This window comes from Taudactylus pleione, unplaced genomic scaffold (assembly GCF_031769625.1).
Source record: "Taudactylus pleione unplaced genomic scaffold, aTauple2 ptg000276l, whole genome shotgun sequence".
NCBI classification, from domain to species: Eukaryota; Metazoa; Chordata; class Amphibia; order Anura; family Myobatrachidae; genus Taudactylus; species Taudactylus pleione.
The window spans coordinates 14388629-14409336 of NW_028284678.1; the positions used below are offsets into that span (position 1 = coordinate 14388629).

The following is a 20708-nucleotide window of genomic DNA, read 5'->3' on the forward strand; positions in this document are numbered from 1 at the left end:
TGGGGCCCCCTCCTCTCTTCCCGACGGCCGGCAGCCGACTAACGCGGCTGGCCAGCCACCGGAGCATTAGTAGACTCTGGGCACTAGAGTGTGCCCGGAGTCTACTGCGCATGCGCAAAACGCTGGAAAAACGGGGCGCGGCTTTTTGTACAGAGCTGACACCCGGCACGCGACCTCAGAGAGGTACATTTTAAGTAATATGGATGCAGGGTGTGCGGTGCGGACTCCCCCTCGACGCGGGGGCCTGTGTGCACCACACATCCTGCACCCATTATAGATACGCCCCTGGCTGGTACTATGTGATATCACATGAAAAATGTATTTTAATTATTATTAACCAGTACATTTCTGTTGGTATGCCAATGGGAAGGATAGTCTCTATTGAGACTTAGGTCCAATATCTTCTCTGTACACGTCATACACAGTAACCGGTATGTGTATGAATGAAAAGAAGAAAAAAATTTATATATATTTTTACTGTTTTTATTGCAGTTTTTCCATATTTTTTTCTGGGGAACTCTGCACGATCCCTTATCCTGACCGTCGCTCTTTCTGACCATACTCAATTCATTTAACCCCTATCAAAGTTCTGACCACTTTTGTCTTTCTACCATAGTATTTTTCGAGGCAGTGCCTCACCTACCATGCACTTTTTACTCCAGAGTTTTGACTATAAAAATTATTAGAATAATACAAAGAAGATTTTTATAATATTATCTTTTAAAACTTTTTATAGTCAATACTCCTATGTATGACAGGAAAGACTCTGCCTCACCTGACCGCACATCACTGATATTTACTACATCATATTGGGATTCTTTTATTCTTTTTGTCTATTGTATTGCTATTTACTACATGCCAGGGAGCTGTGTCTGAGCCTTTACACTGCAGATTTTGAAGAGACATACGAGGTCCCGGATTGGTGGAGGTTTACCTATCTTAAAACTAAATTAAATAGTATTTGAGATATGAAATCCGAACCTAGCAAACTGTTACAGGTCGTGTCAGCATTTTTCATTTTTCTATTATGCTTTATTGTTAAGCTTGATTTTTAACTTGTGATACTGAATTTTTAATTATTCCTCTAACCAGTGTTGTCTACAATAGTGAAAATAATTTTTGTCCTTTTTGAATTTCGTTTATCCATCACATTAGTGAGTTGTGTTATGATGACGCCATTAGTCTAACAAATCATTTGATTATCGATGTTACATTTTTTGTTGGGTTTTCCCTGATTTGCCAATTGCAGCCCATATTTCATGTTTGGGTAAGAGGGTATTTGACCACTTATATCTTAAGTGCAGACACGATCCGTAACAGTCCTATATTGTTCGCCTCCCATTTATGGAGAATAATACCCCTTTTACACCAGAGCAAAAACCTGGGTTTTTGCTGCGTCTACCCAGGTCGCAGCTCAGTGTAAATGGGTCCCTGAAAAATAACCTGGGTCAAGTGACCCTGCAATCCAACCCAGGTAGCTACCAGGGTTGGACCCAGGATGGACCCGGGTAATGGTGCAGTGTAAACGGTGCAACCCCGGTTATCTGACCTGGATCATGCCTAAAATGAGCTGATTGGTGGTTGTGGAGCAGTCACCTCCCACTTTTAATGACCTCACAGGTTTAGCAGGGCAGACCTGAGTTCAGTGTGAACAGGGCTGACCTGGGAGTAACCCAGATGAAAGGTGCAGTGTAAATGGGTTCGAACCATGTCCAAAAACCCAGGTCGGACCTGGGTTTTTGGTGGAAAAGAGGTATTAGTGACTGGTTTTGCTTAGCGGAAGTGTCACAGTGAAGTTTTGATCTATAAAGTTCCCTTCCCAGCCCCGGAGACTCTCTCCTGTTTTCAATTCTATTCCCTTTGGTTTTAGTTGGGAAACCCACTAGTTCCCCGATAGGTCGCAGAGATTGGGGACCAGATGGCACCGCCAACATTCATTTTTACATAGACAAAATGTGGACACTGGAATGTCGATATGTTGTGAAAATGTCAACCTCCACAATGATAACTGTCGACATTTTGACTATCGACATTCACAATCTAGACATTCTGAAAATGACAACATTATGTCAGATTCGACACTGTGGATCTTGACAAGTCATCTATCGACATTGCGGACATACAGACATCCTGCATGTCGACATATCATACTCAACACGGAGACATTGAAGCTGGTGCTTACATCATATGACTCGTGCGCAGGTTCAGTGTAATTATATAGAAGTCAGCAGCAGCAGGAGTCCCCTTTCTGATCGGAGATTGTGAGAGTATACAGCAGCCGGGTCTCCTGCTCTGAGAGCCCAGGAATCACATCATTTACAGAGGGGATATTCAAGGAATATGGGCAGGGATTAATGATTAGAATAAAATAAGTTACTATGGAGATAATGTAATCAGTTTGCATAATTTTTATCAAGCTTAAATTTCCCGTAAATCGCAGCGAGATTCCGGCGACTTTTGCGTCTCAAAATTGCCAGTTGTAATAGATGAAATAGATGGCAATTTTGAGACCTAGCAGGAAAATCAACGGCAAGAAGTCCCCAGTAACTCGCTAAAAACTCGCCAGAAAATGGCTCTGAGCAGAGAGATTGAAATGACTGTACATGCATTCTGAGCTTTCTGTCCAGACAGAACATAATACAGAGCGGGATGGGTACAGGATGCCAGTACTCGGGATCCCGGCGGTCAGAATCCTGACGCCGGCATCCAGACAGGGTTAGGATACCGACACCTACCGGTCAGTATACTAACCCTACCCCTAGCCCTATCTTCCCCCCTAGTGCCTAACCCTAACCCTCCCCCAGCGCCGAACCCTAACTTCAACTCTAACCATAGCCCTAGTACTTACTATCAGGATGCCGGCGGTCGGGATTCTGGTGCCAGAATTCTGACAGGTATCGGGATCCGGCGTCGGCATTCTAAGCGCCATCATCCCAACTGTGGGATTTTTGACGAATCCCTACAGACCCACATTAAACAAATAATATAGTACTCTATAGTCCCTAATTAATACTAATATTAATTGATGCCCCCCCCCCAGAAGTAATAAAAATATTGGCAAGCCATAATTATTTAAAGATTGTATTATTTTTTGGGGCCTGTTAATTGAGTACTAAGGGCCTGATTCAGAGTTGAGAATAGAGAGAGATATCTCTCTCAACTGATCATCTTGGTGAAACCATGCTGCACTGCAGGGGGGGCAGATTTATAATGTGCAGAGAGATTTAGATTTGGGAGGGAGGTGTCCAAACTGACATCTAAATTGTAAAGTAATAATAAAGCTGTGCAGTATTTGTGGCTACATGTAAAAGCAGCCAGTATTTACCCTACATGCAAATTATTTTTATGTATTTACACCCCTTGCATTGCAAAATGGTTTGTCCGGGTACACAGTTAAGTGCTATCTCTCTCTCTATTCCCAACTCTGAATCAGGCCCTAAGTACAGATGTGTCCTCATACACCTCGCGTCTATACACCATACGGCAGGAGATGCTCGGCGCGACTGAGACACTCAGGGCCTGATTCAGAGCCGCTCGTAAGCGGCCGCTCGTTCGCTCCGAGCGATGTTCGCACATCGGCGCATGCGTATGGGTCGTAATGTGCATGTGCCAACCAGTCATTGCGGTCGGAAATCGAGCGCTCGCAAAATAGCGAGTGCCTGCTAATTTGAGTGACAGGATGAGGCGTTTGTGGGTGGTAACAGGGAAAGGTGCTTGAAAACGGGGAGTGGTGATCCGAACGCAGGCGTGCCAAACGGTCAAAACGGGCGTTTTAAGGGTGTGCATAATTAACAAAGCCGCGTCATCAACCACGTCACTTGGTTGTTTCTACCACAAGCACTGCGAGCAGTTCAGACGCCTTTCGATGTACTCGATTAATCAAATAAATAGCGGAGATGACGTAGGATGCGAGCGGCCAGGGGGCGTCTTTACAAAATAGCGAGCGCATGTTTCGTTCGCTCGCTCAGACATAGAGGCGTCAACAGACCGCAAAGAGCGAGCGCTCAATTTAAATAGCCGGCCCCTTTTTCTGAACGAGCGAGCGCAAATAGCGTCCGGCTCTGAATCAGGCCCTCAGAGAGGTGTAGCGTACCATCGAATGTCGACCTTCTGAATGTCGACTACCTGACCGGATACCCTTTAAAAAGATAGGGGCCTGGGCCCAGAACGCATGCCCCCCACAGTGCCCTAATCGTTGCAGTAACAGACAGACAGGACTATTCATTGCTTTCATTGTTATAACCGTGACCATTGATGCTGATGAATTTTAATCTTGTAATAAATCTTGTTATCAGCCGCAGAGGGGCAGAAAAACCAACATTAATTTGCAGAACATCTTATTATCAGATGAAGGATAGCAGTAATGAGTGGGCATCACGCAGCAGTGTGCTATATCTGAGCATGTGTTCATTTAATAAATGCATTCATTATATCGCTTTTCTCCATTACAGGAGGATCCATACGTAATGTACAAGAAGTCCGACAAGCCCTTGTACGGTAATGACAGATTTGAAGGCTACTGCTTGGATTTGCTAAAGGAACTCTCTAACATACTGGGTTTTATCTATGAAGTCCGGCTGGTAGCAGATGGCAAATACGGGGCACAGAACGACAAGGGAGAGTGGAACGGAATGGTCCGAGAGCTTATAGACCACGTAAGAAACGTTACCTCTAATGTGTGACATATACTGTAATAATAACTCACAGATGGAGCGCATTTCATTGTCACATGGCGTAATCGAGAAATCCCCAAGTAGCTCTACTAACCCCACCCGATCCATTTTATTACAATGGGGTAAGCAGCAAACAGTGGTGACTGTCGCACAAAATGTCCTGCTGCTGCCCCCCCCCCTATTACCAGAGACCCCGGTGATGACTACCGCTGGCAACACTCGGCAACAGCCACCGATGGCGGTGGTCTCTGATGAATAATTGAAAGCCCTATGTCAGGCAAAAATGGTGCTTAAACAGCTTGGCGCCTTTGAATGCAGACACAGTTCTAGATTTTTTTCTCACCACTAAGGGGCATATTCAATTAGACACGAAGAGTCCTGTACTTTTTGCATGCCAGACTTTTCGCCGACCTCACTGGTTTTCCATGTGAAAAAGTATCACGCGCGTCCCCGCTTATCCCCGTATTCAATTACAAATCGGCTAAAACGGGTCCCGGCGAATAAATCAGGCTGACACCCCCCAAAAGATGAATTAACTTTGGGGATGATGGTAGATGCCCCCCGAATAGGCCTGCTGAAGCTATTTGGGGTACTTAAATGTTCTCATTAGCTGCTAATTAGCGTCTTTGCACAAGTGGTGTAGAATGGCATTTAGGATTTTTTTGTGGTGAAAATAACTAGTCCCAGCAAATTTGGGGTACATGTAAATGGGAGCAAGCATGGTTTAAAATCGCAAAAGTGAGGTTTTAAAAAACGTGAAAAATGCACCTTCAGCATGCACCTGCAATAAACCCCCCCCCCCCATACTTGTAGACCCCCCCCCCCAAGTCTATTTTGCTACTTCTTAAGTTTGTACCTCAACTTTGAACTTTTTTTGTCCCCTTTTTCAAAGTCATTTTTTGGGGTGTTCTTTAAAAAAAAAAAATTGGATTGTTTTTTTGACGCAGTTTACCTTTGGGGACCTGTCCTAAGGGTGCAGGATGGTTTCCTCACCTTTGCACCACAAAACCGCAATTCTGCACTTTTTTTCGACTGCAAAACTTTTCCGCCGGGTTCATTGCATTGAGTTTTCGCACCGAAAAGCCGCCACAATTGACTACGGGGAGAAGTTTCCGCTGGCGAAATGACGTCACCGCCGCCAGTTGAGTACGGCCCGAGAATCCTAAATTGTATCTGTTTAACCCATGGGAGTGTATGGCTGTTCCTGGGTAAGGTGGGGTTAAGGGCTGCCATGCCTAGGAAGCTATTTTGGCTTTCAATCTAGGGCATCATTTATCAATGAGTTTTATCATTGACAATGACTGATAAATGACGCTGTGTATGATAATGGTGCTCCAGCCAATCAGCTCCCAACTGTCATCTGTTTGAAAAATGACAGTTGGGAGCTGATTATCCTACGCAGCCAGTTTTATCACTTGTTGTGCGTGATAAAACTCGTTGATAAATGATTATTATTATTCAGATTGTTATAAACTAGCTGTAAGCATGTTCTTACAAAAGCATTTGCTCAATACCAATCCACACGATTCAAAGCCCTGAGTTTGTGTTGTAGATGGAAAATCTTAACAGCCACTAATCATATACTGTAACTCGCCAGTCTTTACCGCAATATATACTTCTGTTGAAGAAGTTATCATACATGGGGGTATATGTAATAAACCTTGTAGAGAGATAAAGTGGATGGAAATATAGTACCAACCAATCAGCGCCTAACTGTAAGTTTTCAAACACAGGCCGTATTCAATTAGCTGCGATAATTTAGCTGACGGAATCTTGTTTACGCCGTCATTGCGTGTTTTGCCCGCGGAAACTTATTGGGCACACCGCGCTATTCGCCCTATTCACTTCCAAAGGATGCGAAAATGGCAAGCCGCGATGTTGGAACAGGCGGAAAGTGCTGTAAGAGATGGGGAAATTTGCCTGAACCCCCCAAAAAGGTGCACTAACATTGGGGATCAATGTAGATGTCCCCGAATAGGCCTAATAAAGCTGTTTGGGGTACTTAAGTTGTTTCAATAGCTTCTAATTAGCGTATTTGCACAAGTGGTTAAGAATGGCATGTAGTAGTATTTTTTGGTGAAAATAAGTAGTCCTGTCACATTTGGGTACTCCAAAATGGTATGCAGTCAGGAAGCCGATGGTCGAAATGCCGACCGCAGGCTTCCTGACTGTGCAATCACGACAGGGGACTAATAATAGGTGTCGAAATCCCGATGCCTATCAATATCCCTACGCCAGGAGCCCGACGCCCGGCATACCGAACAAAGGTAAGCCGGGCGACGACGCGGACAGCCGCAGGGGGGGAGGGTTAGTTTAGGGGCTCCTGGGGGGGACTTAGTTAGGCACCCCCCCGGGAGTGTTAGGCTAGGGGAAGGGGGGGTTAGGCACCCCCGGGAGTAGGATAGAGTTAGGCACCCCCCCAGGATGGTTAGGTTTAGGCTGCTGGGACGGGAGGGGGATTAGGCACTAGAGGGGGAGGTTAGGGTTAGGTACTAGGGGGGGAGGTTAGGGTTAGGCACCCCTAAGGGAGGGTTAGGGTAGGGGGGGTGAGGGTTAGGTATAGTTAGTTTACTTACCTATTGGGATCTTCACTGCTGCCGGTCTTCCGGCGTCGGGATTTGAACCACCGGACATAGGTCCGGTAGTCATTCATACCGATCCCCTTCAAAATGGGTGCTAGCTAACATATTTTAAAGTCACTTCAGTGTAGTTAAAAGAAATCGTGGAAAACCTACTAGTTGCAAGCACCTGCAATCAAAAAGCACCTCACCCCTACTTGCTACTTTTTATGTTTGTACCCCAACTTTGAACTTTTTCACCCCCCTTTTTCAAAGTCCTTTTTTGGGGTATTCCTAATTTTTTTTTCCAAGGGTGCTGAGTGGTTTCCCCACCTTTGCACCTCAAAACCACAATTCTGCACTTTTTTTTCCCGCCTACTTGCAACTTTTTGAATACGGGCCACGGCCTGTAAAGTGACAGTTAGGAGCTGATTGGTTGGTACTTTATCTTCATCCGCTTTCTCTCTTCAAGGCTTAGTAAGTCTCCTCCATATTCTTACAATATGCACTGACAAATAATGGCAGAAATGAAATAAAATGCAGTAATCCCCCGTTATTTGTTTAACCTTGCTGAAAGGCTCTCTGGCCCACATGCGGTCAATGAAAGCCTTGTTCTGCTTTCAACTATTTAAATATCAGAGCAGGCAAAGTAAACAGAAAATGAAAAGTGCATTGATGTTTATACAGAGCAAATGCCACAAATAGATGGAAATGAGAGATGTGCTGGTCAAAAACAGCAAAAAGCAATAAAACTGACATTTAGTGGAGTAGTGCTGAGCACACTCCCTGCTATATTGCTAGCAATATTGGTATATCTTTACAGTAAAGCTGCACGGGTAGCCACCTATCAGACACATTAGCCAGGAATGTTACAGTGAAAGCCATCAATCATTTTTGGACCTGTCCATACATCCAGTCAGCGGTTGGCTGCTATCTGCTTATGAGTTCAGGCATCCGTCAATCCTGTCCCCTGAGAACCGAGCATCCAGATCTATTTAGCTTGGTCACTCGTATATTGTACGTGTCCATATTGGAAACAGAACCTACCACTTACCACTCAGGTTGGTTGAATGAATGATCTTTGGACACCAGCTTAAAACCAGCTTTTAGATGGACCACATTTTATCCATACTAAAAATGTGATCGGAAGCTCAACTGGGAAAGGAACTTCATGTTGTTCTCCTGTAGCATTATACATGATGTAATCAGCACAATGCGGAAAGCTAACTGAGGTTTCTATTGACAGAAAGCGGACCTGGCTGTTGCTCCACTCACTATCACCTATGTCAGGGAGAAAGTGATAGATTTCTCCAAGCCATTCATGACGCTGGGAATCAGCATCTTATACCGAAAACCCAATGGTACAAATCCTGGAGTCTTCTCTTTCCTCAACCCCCTGTCCCCCGACATCTGGATGTATGTCCTGCTGGCCTGCCTGGGAGTCAGTTGTGTTTTGTTTGTCATTGCAAGGTAATTCGCTAATTGTTCTCTTATCCCCCTCTCAGTACAGATGTAAATTAGCATATATTAATTTGTTACATTCTTTTGAAATGTTTGCCTTACTTTGTGTTTTTAATTGCAGAGGTAAATAATTGAGGGCTTAGTATGCGCCCCATCTCCACCAGATGACAGCGTTATATTAGTGACGGTCTAGTACGGTCCATATTTACAGTAGAATTAGGGAAACAACAGGTCTTGGGTCCCTCACTATAGCAAAAAAACAGCTCCCAGGCTCGTCATGGCGGGACTGATGTCTCTATAACATGGGGAGGGGAAATTAAAGTGCCAAGCTCCTTTAGGCCCCACAAGGTGTTGGGGGCCTGGGTAATGAGAATGTGGGACACCAGTGGCCAGGGAGTAACTGGCATAGGTACAGAAGGTGCAGCAGCTTTTATGAGGCCCATAGCTGAGGGGGCCCTTCCTTCCATGTCAACGCACCATGCATATCTGAGTTTTCATCATTAGGTGGTACATTGGAGCCCTTAATAAATTCTTACAATGGTGTTGACAAATGTCTATTTCCCAAGAGTATCAATTTTACCACTTTCAGGTATGCCACTCCTGGATATCTCCTCTCAGTACCTATAATATGTCATGGAAGTACCAACCCTGCACTAACAAGCCTGGAGGACAGGGTAACCCCATGCTTTTAGTTTCCCAGTTATAGGGAGAGATTTATCAAACCTTCTAAAAAGCTGAGGTGTTGCCCATCTTAACCAATCGGAATCTACTGTAATTATCACTTATTTAGTACAGGCTACTGTAGTATCTGATTGGTTGCTATGGGTAACATCTCCACTGTACCTTTTTAGGGGGTTTGATAAATCGCCACTATAGAGAGAATTACCCCCGGATAGCTGACGCTGGGGCTGGTTATAGAATTGGCAACGGGGACGGCACATTCCTTTTAAAGAAAATTATGAAATGATTAGTAATGATCAATATTGGTCATGTCACATGTGGTGAATCTGCCAATAGTAAGCCACTTGTCATATCACCTGATAGTGGTGTTTGGTAAACTATTTCTGTCTGTAGAGAATTTAAGACCATTGGCAATGAGGCTTACAAACTAATTTCTCATATAAGGACAATGGGCTTCATTCAGAGGCGGCCGTACGGTCTACGACCGCACGGCCGCCTCGATGTTTGTCCAGTGCGCATGCGCACGAGGGAGCCGGCTCCTTCGTGCGCATGCGTGAGACCCGCTACGACCGACAGCGCCGGCCGTAGCGGGTCTCTTTCCAAAGGAGGCGAGCTGTCAATGTTGATTGACAGCTCGCCCCGTTTGGAAGGCGGGCCGGACGGGTGGCAGCCCAAACGGAGGCGTTCCCATGGGAACGCCTGCCGTTTGGGGGAGGCCCCACTGACATCATTAGTGATGTCAGTGAAGAGCTTCCGGCTCTGACAGAGCCAGAAGCTCTCCGGGGCTTACGACAAGTGAGACCCTACCCTAGGGTCTCGTCGTAAGCCCCGATGGTCGCGATGGTCTCTGACCATCGCGACCATCACCCTAGCGGTCGTTAGAGCTGTGGGTGTAAACCCACAGCCTAATGACCGAAACAGGTGGCCGGTCAGGATGCAAGCGGCCGCCCAGTTTCTGAACGACTGCTTGCATCCTCCGACCGCCTCTGAATGAGGCCCAATGTGTAATGTAATATAATAATAAAAAAATATAAAAAAAAAACATTTAATTTAGTTGTTTTTTTCTCCGTATTTAATTTAGCAAATAATTTGTATTTCACTTGTTAGTTTTCCAAAGTAATCTGAGCTTGTACGTAAAATATATTTTATGTTTTAGCTGTGAAAAGTGAGAAAGTTATAATGCAAAACAGCACATACTGTATAGGGCTGATTCAGAGATGTGCGTTCATCCTATGATGAACGCACATCTCCGATGTTTCCGGGTCTGCGTCTTGCAATAACGCTTGCAGACCCCCCCCATGACATGCTGCGGCGTTTGGGGGCGCTTTTCCAGGAGGGGCAAGGCCAAGGTCTGCGTCGGCGGGACGCAGATTCCTGGCGTCTTATGTTACCAGCACCCGGTCAAGCTGCGGGAAGCTTCACCTCCCACAGCCTGACCAAAGGGGCAACCGGTTGCGATGGTTGCCATGGTGATCCCAGTCTGCAACGTCAGTCATAGTGCTGGGAGCACAAATGCAGCAAGGAGCTGTCTGACATCTCATTCTGCGTTTGCATCTGAGATGGACGGATTTGCACAGCCGCTTGTGTTCCTGCTGTACATAGGTCCTGATTTAAGATTTGGGAATGCCCTCCTTGCATTGCAACAGGGTTTGCCCAGGTACACAGGGCCTGATTCAGCAAGGAACACAACTGCGAGTGCAATAGCGATTACGCACGCAGTCTCGCCGCGATAGTACGCTAATTCATTTCGACTGCAATGCAATCTCAGCACAACATAAGGAATCCCCCTTTACCTTACACACATCCATAATGCTTAGCAGAATTGCGAAACCATCACTACAATCGAGTACCATCGCAGCCTCACGCGCAATTGCACAAGCCCTGACCTTACTCGGAAATTACTAACTTCAGCACACGCTATCAGGTCTCAGGCTGCGTAGGGCATCGCAGTGGATCATTTATGCACGCCCCTACAATGGCATTGAAACACACTGGCACGCCTACGTTCGCCCGACCACCCCCCGTGTTACCACCCACAAACGGCACTTCCTGTCAATGACTCTGCGATGGGTCTGCGTAGTCACTGCGATCGGGACTGCATGCACAGTACGCAACTATCTGCCGATTGCGTGCGTATTAGCAACTGCGTTTCTTGCCGCATCAGGCCTTCAGTTACTTGCTCTGTCACTCTATTCCCAAATACAAGTCAGGCCCATAAAATGTTTCCCTAGGGTGTCCCATTTATGTTTTTGTTATATTTCCACAATGACTGAATTACCAACATAAACAATAATAATACATACATTACGGTGTCTTTTTTTGCAATCTAAATATAAACAACTGAAGACAGGAACAAAATCTTCTGAGCTGCGTTGACATGATGAAAGTTTTACTATTATTCTATTATTTAATTTAATGTAGATAATAATATAAATTGACATACAATATGCACTAGTATATGTGGCAAAGAATTGTCTTGGTAAATTTACTGCATTGTATTAATTTTTTTGAACCCCAACCCTAATAAGTATATAACACACAAGTGACATTAGTATATTGAGACGCTCCTGTAAGTGAAACCGAAAGATTGCATAAGAAAAGAGGTGTGTTAAACCTCTAGGATGGGGGCCGGCATGTATGCAAATTACTGTTTAGAGTTAGCCTATCGTTAGCAGGGGCGGGTTTTCAATAGAGACATTATATAAGGGGCTAGAAGTGAGGGCCAAAGCCTCTTGGTTCCAGATTCCTCCAGGACAGGGAAGTGCATTTTGTCAGTTGTCATTTTCCTTAATAAAACTCTCTTAGTGCTTCTCCTTCTTCTCCTCTTCTCTCCTCCTTTTCCTTATTGTATTTAGTCTCTTTTCATTTACTTCATATCATTGCTTTTACTTTTCCTTTCTGTCCTCAATCACTGTCTTTTCTGATTTCTTGTTCTGCTGGGGGTGGGTGTAGCTATGTCCTGCCTAGTAATGAGCCTCCCCAGACCCTGGTACCTGGCTCCACAGTGTCCCCATGTTATTAGGAGCTGCAGGTGTGGTTCCCCTATTGATAGTTCTATCCCCCCTCAGGCTGCAGCAGCTTTGTGGAAGGTGTGCCAGTGTGGGGGAGGGGTGCTTCCCTTTAGTCCTTAATGCCCCTGGTCAATATTATCTTTGTGGCTGCAATGGCCAGCACCATAGGCAAATGCAGGAGGGGTTTATGAGTGCCTTGCCTGAACCCCCCCTCAGCCCACACCATGATGACTACAATAGAAATAGCATATAATACTAAAGTTGCATGTTTTTTTAGGATCCCCTCAGTGTCACAAATGAAATAACTAGCACTACAGTCCCTGTTGATCTTTTAAATGTGTCAGCCAGTAGAAAAAGTTAAAAAGCCAGTAATGAATATTGTTGTGCACCAACTAGATCTGGAAAACATGCACTGTACGGGGTGCACTGATATGGATCACCTATTGGATCAATTATTAATACTGGATAATACACCATCCAGTACATGGGGGGACCAATCTGTGCATCTGTTTCCAGGACAGTGCATGGTTTCTTTTTCTGCCCTCTCCCAGATTCCCCAACTTGCTCATATGATCTGTAAAGGAGCCGGCACATGAAATAAAAAGATTCAGCTCAGACAGGATGGCCCTACTTCTACATATAATTACTTACTGTGTTTGCTGGTCCTGTATATGCCAGAATTATATCATTCAGTACATTCGTATGATGTATTTTATAGATGGTCTAAGTGCTGATTATGCCCTCTTAATGGTAGAAAACAGTTCCAGCAAACAGTGTCAGTATTATGCTGGGCATTGAGGTATCATTGGGGGAATAGAATGCTTTAGTGATGCGTTATATGACAGTAAGGGGTAATGGCTTTGACTCTGCTTTATTTATCTATAGCACCTAAGATCTAGCTTTTATCTCCTTTGAATCATTATTATCAGCCAATAGAGGAGATTGTATTATATACTGTATTCTGAGCATTTAACTTACAAAATAGACAGAATACATGTGCTACAGTGAATTTCTACAGGGTGCACAGCTTATTATTGCAATCACTGCCCCAAGCAGCTATCACCGGGAAGCTCCATTCTCAGCTATGCTCCTACTTCGACAAATATACATTGCTGGAGGTCACGCAGCCTTCGCGTCCTGCCTATGAGGGGTACAACGCGTGCAAAGCAGCTAGTTCAGTTCGTCAGGGCTAACAGCAGGCGTCTGGGGAAAATGCTTCGCCTTTAATAATTCCACATTAAAATGTCGTTTTCGTCACCTCTGCTTGCGATGTGGTGGCAATCACCCAGTTGCCAAGTGTTTCAAGGGGGGTGCCCAGCAGCAGCCTGCACAGCCAGCAAAAGGCACAAGTGCTAAGTAAAGTTCCATCCCCTGTCCGTGTCACAGCGATAGCAAAATGGTTGAGTTGGTACCCGGTTCTGCAGGACGCAGAATTTTCGTTAAAAGGCTTCAGTTTTGGTTTTCGTTTACCTATTTGCAGGGATGTCGACACATATTCGCCTAGAAATTTGAAGTCTGCCTTTGAATTGCCTCACATTCTTAGGGAAAAAGTGGCTGGCGAGGTTAGTGCAGGCGCATTGCTGGGCCTTTTGCAGAACCCCCATTAGGGATCTTGTGAATTCCCCGGTGGGAGTGGTTCCCAAGAAAATTCCAGGAAAATAAGGGCTCATGCAACATCTGTCTTATCCGCCAGGCTCGTCAGTAAATTATGCCATACCAGTTGAGGTTTCCTCGGTGGTGTACCAGTCTTTTGACGATGCTTTGGACGTCATTAGGTGTTATGGTCCGGGCGCACTGATGGCTAAGATAGATGTTGAGTCAGCTTTTCGTCTACTTCCTTTGCACCCAGAGTCATTCCAGTTTATGGGTTTTTAGCTTGGACAACGGATATTGCATAGACAAATGCTTGCCTGTGGGGTGTTCTGTGTCCTGTGCGTTTTTCGAGCATTTTAGCACCTTCCTACACTGGTGCGCGGAATTTATTTATTTAATTTTTGCGGTAGTCATGGAATAGCCCACTATCTCGATGACTTTCTGTGTGTCAGCCCTTCCGGTTCAGGCAGATGCAGTTATCTTTTGTTTTCTTTACGAGCGCTGTTTTTTCATTTGGAGTTCCCGTTGCTGTGGACAAAACGGAGGGCCCTTCCCCTTGTCATTCCTGGGTATCGAGATCTGTACCTCGGTGGGTTCTTGTCGCATTCCTCTCGATAAGCCTGTCAAGTAATGCCATAGCGGAATGCACGGCTTCCAATAGAATTACCCTGCGCAATCCCTCCTGGGCCTGTAAAGTAATTCCAATGGGCAGAGCTTTTTCACGTAAATTGGAAAGGGCCACGGCTGGTGTCACTAACCGAGACATTTGCTACGTTTATCCTCAGAGATTAAGCAGGACCTCTCTGTCTGGGTCTCGTTTCTTCGGGATTTTAATGGCGTTCGGTTGTGGATGTCTCCAGCCGCTGACAATTTGCAGCTGCAGCTGTTCACCGACGCAGCAGGCACCACGGGGTTCGGATGTTACCTTGATTGCTCCTGGTGCGTTGGCCGTTGACTGGAAGAATGGGTGGGAAAGGGTTTGACTAAGGACTTACTCCTTCTCAAACTCTTTCCCATAATGGTTTCCTTGGAAATCTGGGGGGAATGGTTACGCAATCGCAGCATCATTATCAGGTGTGACAACCTGGGCATGGTCCATGCGATACAATCAGCAACATGCGGCTTCCCTGCTGGTTTTGCGCTTGCTAGCGCAGCTGTGCTCACATGTTTGCGCTGTAACATCATGTTTAAGGCAAGACACGTTCCTGGGGTGGAGAATGAGATAGACGATGCGTTATCACGTTTCCAGTGGGCTAGGTCCCGATCTGTGGCCCTGGTGCTGACGTTGTGCTTTGCCCCTCTTATGTTTGGCAGGTGATCGAGCCGGCATGGAGGGCTAAGCAGAACAGTCTTTAGCCCCCTCCACGTTGCGAGCATATCGGCAGGCATGGAATGAATGGGAAGATTATTCCCGTAGCAGCAAACAGGCAGGTAAGAGTCAGCATCGTTCGATGCTTTCTATTATTTGGAGTCTCCGTTTGGCTGGCAGATCCAGGGCTTCTGTTGCGCGCTCTTTGGGGGGCATGCATTTTATTGTAAATTGAAGGGCCAACCTGACTTTACTAAAAGTTTTCTGATAGTGAAGGCTTTAAAGGGTTGGGCACGGGTCTCCCGGCCAGTAGCTGACCGTAGGAGACCTGTGGACGCTCATCTGCTTCCGGCAGTATTAGGGGCGGTTCTCGGAGTGGCTCTTACTGCGTATGAGGCGGTCCTGATTCAAGTGGTGTTTTCGGAGGCTTTTCACGGCACCTTGAGGGTATCGGAGCTGGTGGCATCATCCAAATGGGTTGATGCCGCCATGCTCCTCTCGGATATCCTGGTCAGTGAGAGGTCTGTTCTCTGTAGGATTCGGCAGTCGAAGACCGACCAGACTGGTAGGGGTAGGTGGATCTCGTTGGGTCCATCTAGGGACGAACAGATCTGCCCCGTGGCACTAGCTATGCGGTATGAGTTATTGCGGCCGGATGTTCCTGGTTCATGACTCATGCATATGGACAGGACTCCGCTTACCAAATACCAGTTTGGTTGGTTTTTGAAGAGGTGTGTATCAGTTTTAGGCCTCCCGCCTCAAGATTTTGGTACACACTCGTTTCTGATCGGAGCCGCAACTTCGGCGGCAGCTGCGGGTTTCTCGGCATCAGAAATTAAGGCCCTAGGACATTGGAAATCGGATAGTTATAAAGGTTACATTCGACCTAGGCATGAAGGCCCTTTGTTTAAAGTCATTTCACAGTCTGTTCCGGTTACGTTTATATTTTATGCTTGCCTGGTTTTTGTCTTGTCTCATGTACTGTCCTGTCTTGTCTGTTACCCCTGTCCGTCCTACTCGGGATTAGCTACTCGCCATTGCTGGCAATGGGAGTCTTGAGGGATTTTACAATTTTTACCTGAACTGACGGATTCAATTCGGCTATTCTCAATCATTTAATTAGGCCATAGTCCATCCCTCAGCAGGTTTTTATTTTACCTCTTGCCGAGTTCACCTGTTTTTTCCCAATTCCCCCCCACCCATTCTTCCCCTTTGTGTCTTCTGTTTGTCTCAGCCACTTCAAATAGTAAAGTCGGCGACCAATAGAAAATTTGTCTTTTTGGCAGATACTCACTTATGTTCTATCAGATCCCACTAATACACCATAAAATTTTATTGTTTTATGACAATTACTAATTTTTTATTTACTGCTTTCCTCCACCTTTAGGATTGCTCTTTGACACGCAGGACATTTGGGTTATAGGCCACTCATATATTTTCTGGGCTGCTAGGTTTGAGTTCAGATCAAGCTCCAATTTTTGAATATTCAGCTAGGGTCCGTTGGATAGGTTCCAGAGGTATGAGATGGCATTCCTTTTGTCCTAAACTGTTAGAGTATGCAAGGCTTTTTGGTAGGCCACGTATTTTGGTGGCTTATTTAGGAGGCAACGACTTAGGGCAGAGGTCCACTGTAGAATTACGAGTTGATATTGTCAACGATTTGGCGAGGGTGCTATCGGCCTGGCCCTTGTGTAAATTAATTTGGTCTTGCATTGTACCTCGACAGGTCTGGCGTGGGGTTAGGAGTTTTCCTGCTAATGACGAAGCCAGGAAGAAACTTAATTTCGCAGTTGCCAAATTTGTGATGGCCAATTATGGCCGTTTCATTTACCATAATAACATTCAATTTCGATTTAGTTATATGTATAGACCTGATGGAGTTCATTTAACAGAGGAGGGTGTGTCATTGTTTATTGGGGATCTTTTTGAGGAGTTGGCGTTATTGGGGTAGTACTTGGTATGGTGGCGGTGCGGCGGTTCTATAAGCTGAACCTTGCTGTGGCGGGAAAGAACGGCAGTTCACCAGTCCAGGTGCAATTATGAGTTAAGGGCGCTCCCTTCGTTGACTGGTAGTTGGCTGTACCAACCTAACGGGGGGCAGTATCATCACCTAAACGGGTGGGTAGTCAAGTTAGAGGGTGAGCGTTACCTTTTGTGTTTGACATGGTTTACATGGTTATGTGTATGCACTCTGGGCGATCTACGCCTGCTATGTCTTTTGTTGTTTGTGTGTGGGCATAGCAGATCTGGCTGATTTCTGGCCGTCCTTTCTTTGCCACCATACATCCTTAATTAATTTAAGAATTAATAAATAATATTAATTTCTCCAATAAATCGCCATCAAGTTATCTGCCAAATCCACGTCTCAGTGTCTTTATTTTATGTTAGTATGATAAGTGGTTTGCACACATGACAACACCTCATCCGATAGAAGGTTTAATGCTTCCATGTAGCGGGCTCAAGATATTAGTACTTATAATCATTGTAGGTGCTATAATTCACTAGTAAGAGTATTTATGCACAAAAAAAAAAACAAATACAAGTAGATAAAAATGCCCATTACTTTGTAGAGATTGCACAGACCTTATATATGGACTTTCAGCAAAGGAGAGGAAGGATATATATCCCCAAAGTGTGGTGACTTTACCAGGATTGTCCTAATTTGTTACAGGGCTCAGTGGCAAACGCAGGATTTCTAGAGGGGGGGTTTACAAATGCTCGATTTTAGAGTGAGTGTGGCCAATCCATGAAGAGGGCATAATTAGCACTTAACCAGCTTTAATATGCATCATACAGAGGGAATTGTGTGTCATAATTCCAGCATATAGAGGACCAGCAATCACAGTAAGCCATTAGATGCGTCAGTAGCGCCATCCTGCCTGACCTGAATGTATTTATTTTAGATATGGGCACCATTCCAGACTATTGGAGCAAGTCCTGCAGTCTGGGGGAGCAGCAGAGGAACCTAGCACTGCCCTGGACATATATGTACATATTGGGCTCTATAGCAGCACATCCCTAACAGTGAATGTTTTCCAGATCTCCTAGTTGGTGCACAGGTTATATATTACTGACTGATACATGTTAGAATATCCATAGGTGGTGCTAATTATTTCGTTTGTGATACTGAGAAGAACATGCAGCACTAGTAAAATTCTATTATATTACTATTTCTATTGTGGTCATGGTGTGGGCTGGGGAGGGGGGTTTCCAGGCAGACGGAAACCCCCCCTACGTTTTCCTATGCGGCTACGTTGCTGTCCTGGTGTTCTTTTATCCCTGCACCGTGGACCAAGTGGTCTGAGCAGGGCATGAAAGCTACTGTATATCACATGCCCCCCCAACTGTCCCTATTTAAGTGGTATAGTCCAGAGGGCTGGGGCATCCAATGACATAGGCTGAATTTCTCCATATAGTGGCTGTAGAGTTGGGAATCGGGTTGGTTTTTGGGTGCATCAGAGGTGGGGCTTATTTTGACCTTTATTTCGCATGTATGGCTGTTGGGAGGTACAATACACAATGTGTGTTTGTGTGGGGGGGGGGGTCGCTATACAGGTACATTGTCATATTCTTCCACTTCTCATTACTGAGAATTTAGGAGTCATAAACATATGAGAAATGCAACTAGACAAGTTGTGTTTTATATTGAGGTGCAACTATCCTTGCGCCTCAGTTGGGCAGGCAGCAGCACACATCACCTCTCTGTGCTTCTGGAGGACCCTGCTCTTTCTACAAGGTGATTCTTTGGAGTATATTTATTTACTAGTGCAGGTTTATAGAAGTGGAGATGTTGCCCATAGCAAACAATCAGATTCTACTTATCATTAATCTAGCACCTTCTAGAAGATAATAGCTAGAATCTGATTGGTTGCTATGGGCAACACCTCCACTACTATAAACGAGCACTTTAGTAAATATACCGATTAAGGGTAAATTTACTAAGAATCGTGTCTGGCCTGTGCTTGTCCGAGATTAAATACGGGTAGGGATGATCGTACACGGGGGTTTTTATAAAAGAAATTCCGAAATTTACTAAGCTCCCATGTTTAACGGTATCATGTTTTCCGATGGTGTATGTGATCGTTCCTACTCGTATTTCCTCATTCCCCTAGCCCAACACTCCCGAACAAGCAGCCTGCACATATCAGTGAGATACGTGCAGGCTGCTTGTGTGTATTAATGTTTAAAAAAAGGGCTAATTTACAGTCATTTAAAAAAAAATCGCTTAAGGTTCCCCCCAAAAGCATATCCAGCCCCAGGCTCCGTGAGCCAGTCCTGGTTCGGGGGACAAAATGTGTAGGGGTCCCCCGTATTTTGTGAACCAGCACTGAGCTCTGTGAGCCTGTCCTGGTTTTAAAAATATGGGGGAAAAAAGGCGTGGGGTTCCCCGTATTTTTAAAACCAGCTCCGGGCTCACACTAGCCGGAGTGTAATTCCACAGCCAGGATCACCCTGGCCAAAGTATTAACACCCCAAACTATTAGCCCAGGCCAGGGATCCCAGGGGAGTTGGGGTCCCCCCTCTCCTGAGCACCCCTCGCCTGGACTGAAGTCCACGGCTCTTCCCTGCACCCTTGGCAGGTGGATGCAGAGGTAATAGTGATAATAAATGGCTACTATTATTTTTTGGAGTGGGACTACATGTGCCAGCATGCCTGCCTTATGCAACTACAAGTGCCCGCAGTTGGTCGGCACCGGTACCCCTACTGTAAAAAAAATTTGTAAAAAAATGACAGTGCACACACCGTGTAATATATACATTTATTTATAAAACACACACATACATACCCAGCTTGTTCCCGGTGATCGGTCCCCTTCTCCAGTAGTAATTCACGAGTATCCCTAAAAATAAAATGAAATATTCACCTACCTCCTGGCGCAGGTCAGTCCTCTTCTCCAGTAGAGTCCCAACCATACAAAATAACAAACCGAGTAACGCGAACCACGGACACTGGAGAGATGTATGTGTTTGGTATGTGGCCGGGAAGCCGGCGGACGTAATCCTGACAGCCGGCTTCCCGACTGCTTTATCCCGGCGAGGGTTAAATGACAGGCGTCTAAATATAGATGCCTGTCATTTTGCCGACGGCGGGAGACCGGCGCCCAGCATCCCGATCAAAGTGATGCCGGGCACCGAGCGCGGATAGCTGGGGGGGGGGTTAGGTTTAGGGCTCCCGGGGGGGACTTGGGGTTAGGCATTCCCCGGGAGGTTAGGGTTAGGCTAGGGGGAGGGAGGGTTAGGCACCCCCCCCGGGGGACTTAGGTTTAGGAGGCGGGGAAGGGGGGGTTAGGTTTAGGCACTTAGAGGGGGGATTAGGGTTAGGCACTGGGGGGAAGGTTAGGGTTAGCCACCCCTAAGGAGGGTTAGGGTTAGAGGGGGGAGGTTAAGTTAGTGAATACTTACCTTAGGGACAATCAGTATT

At 45.6% G+C, this 20708-nt stretch overlaps 1 protein-coding gene across 10 annotated transcripts in view; it reads left to right on the forward strand.

Moving 5' to 3' along the window:
- Nucleotides 1–20708, forward strand: part of GRIK1 (glutamate ionotropic receptor kainate type subunit 1) — a 547486-nt gene that overhangs the window by 437555 nt on the left and 89223 nt on the right. For all 10 annotated transcript variants that reach the window (XM_088481658.1, XM_088481656.1, XM_088481659.1 and 7 more), the window contains 2 exons: nucleotides 4452–4655; nucleotides 8478–8701. In XM_088481658.1, coding sequence (XP_088337784.1) covers nucleotides 4452–4655; nucleotides 8478–8701 — 428 coding nt within the window. The remainder of the gene's footprint in view (nucleotides 1–4451; nucleotides 4656–8477; nucleotides 8702–20708) is intronic.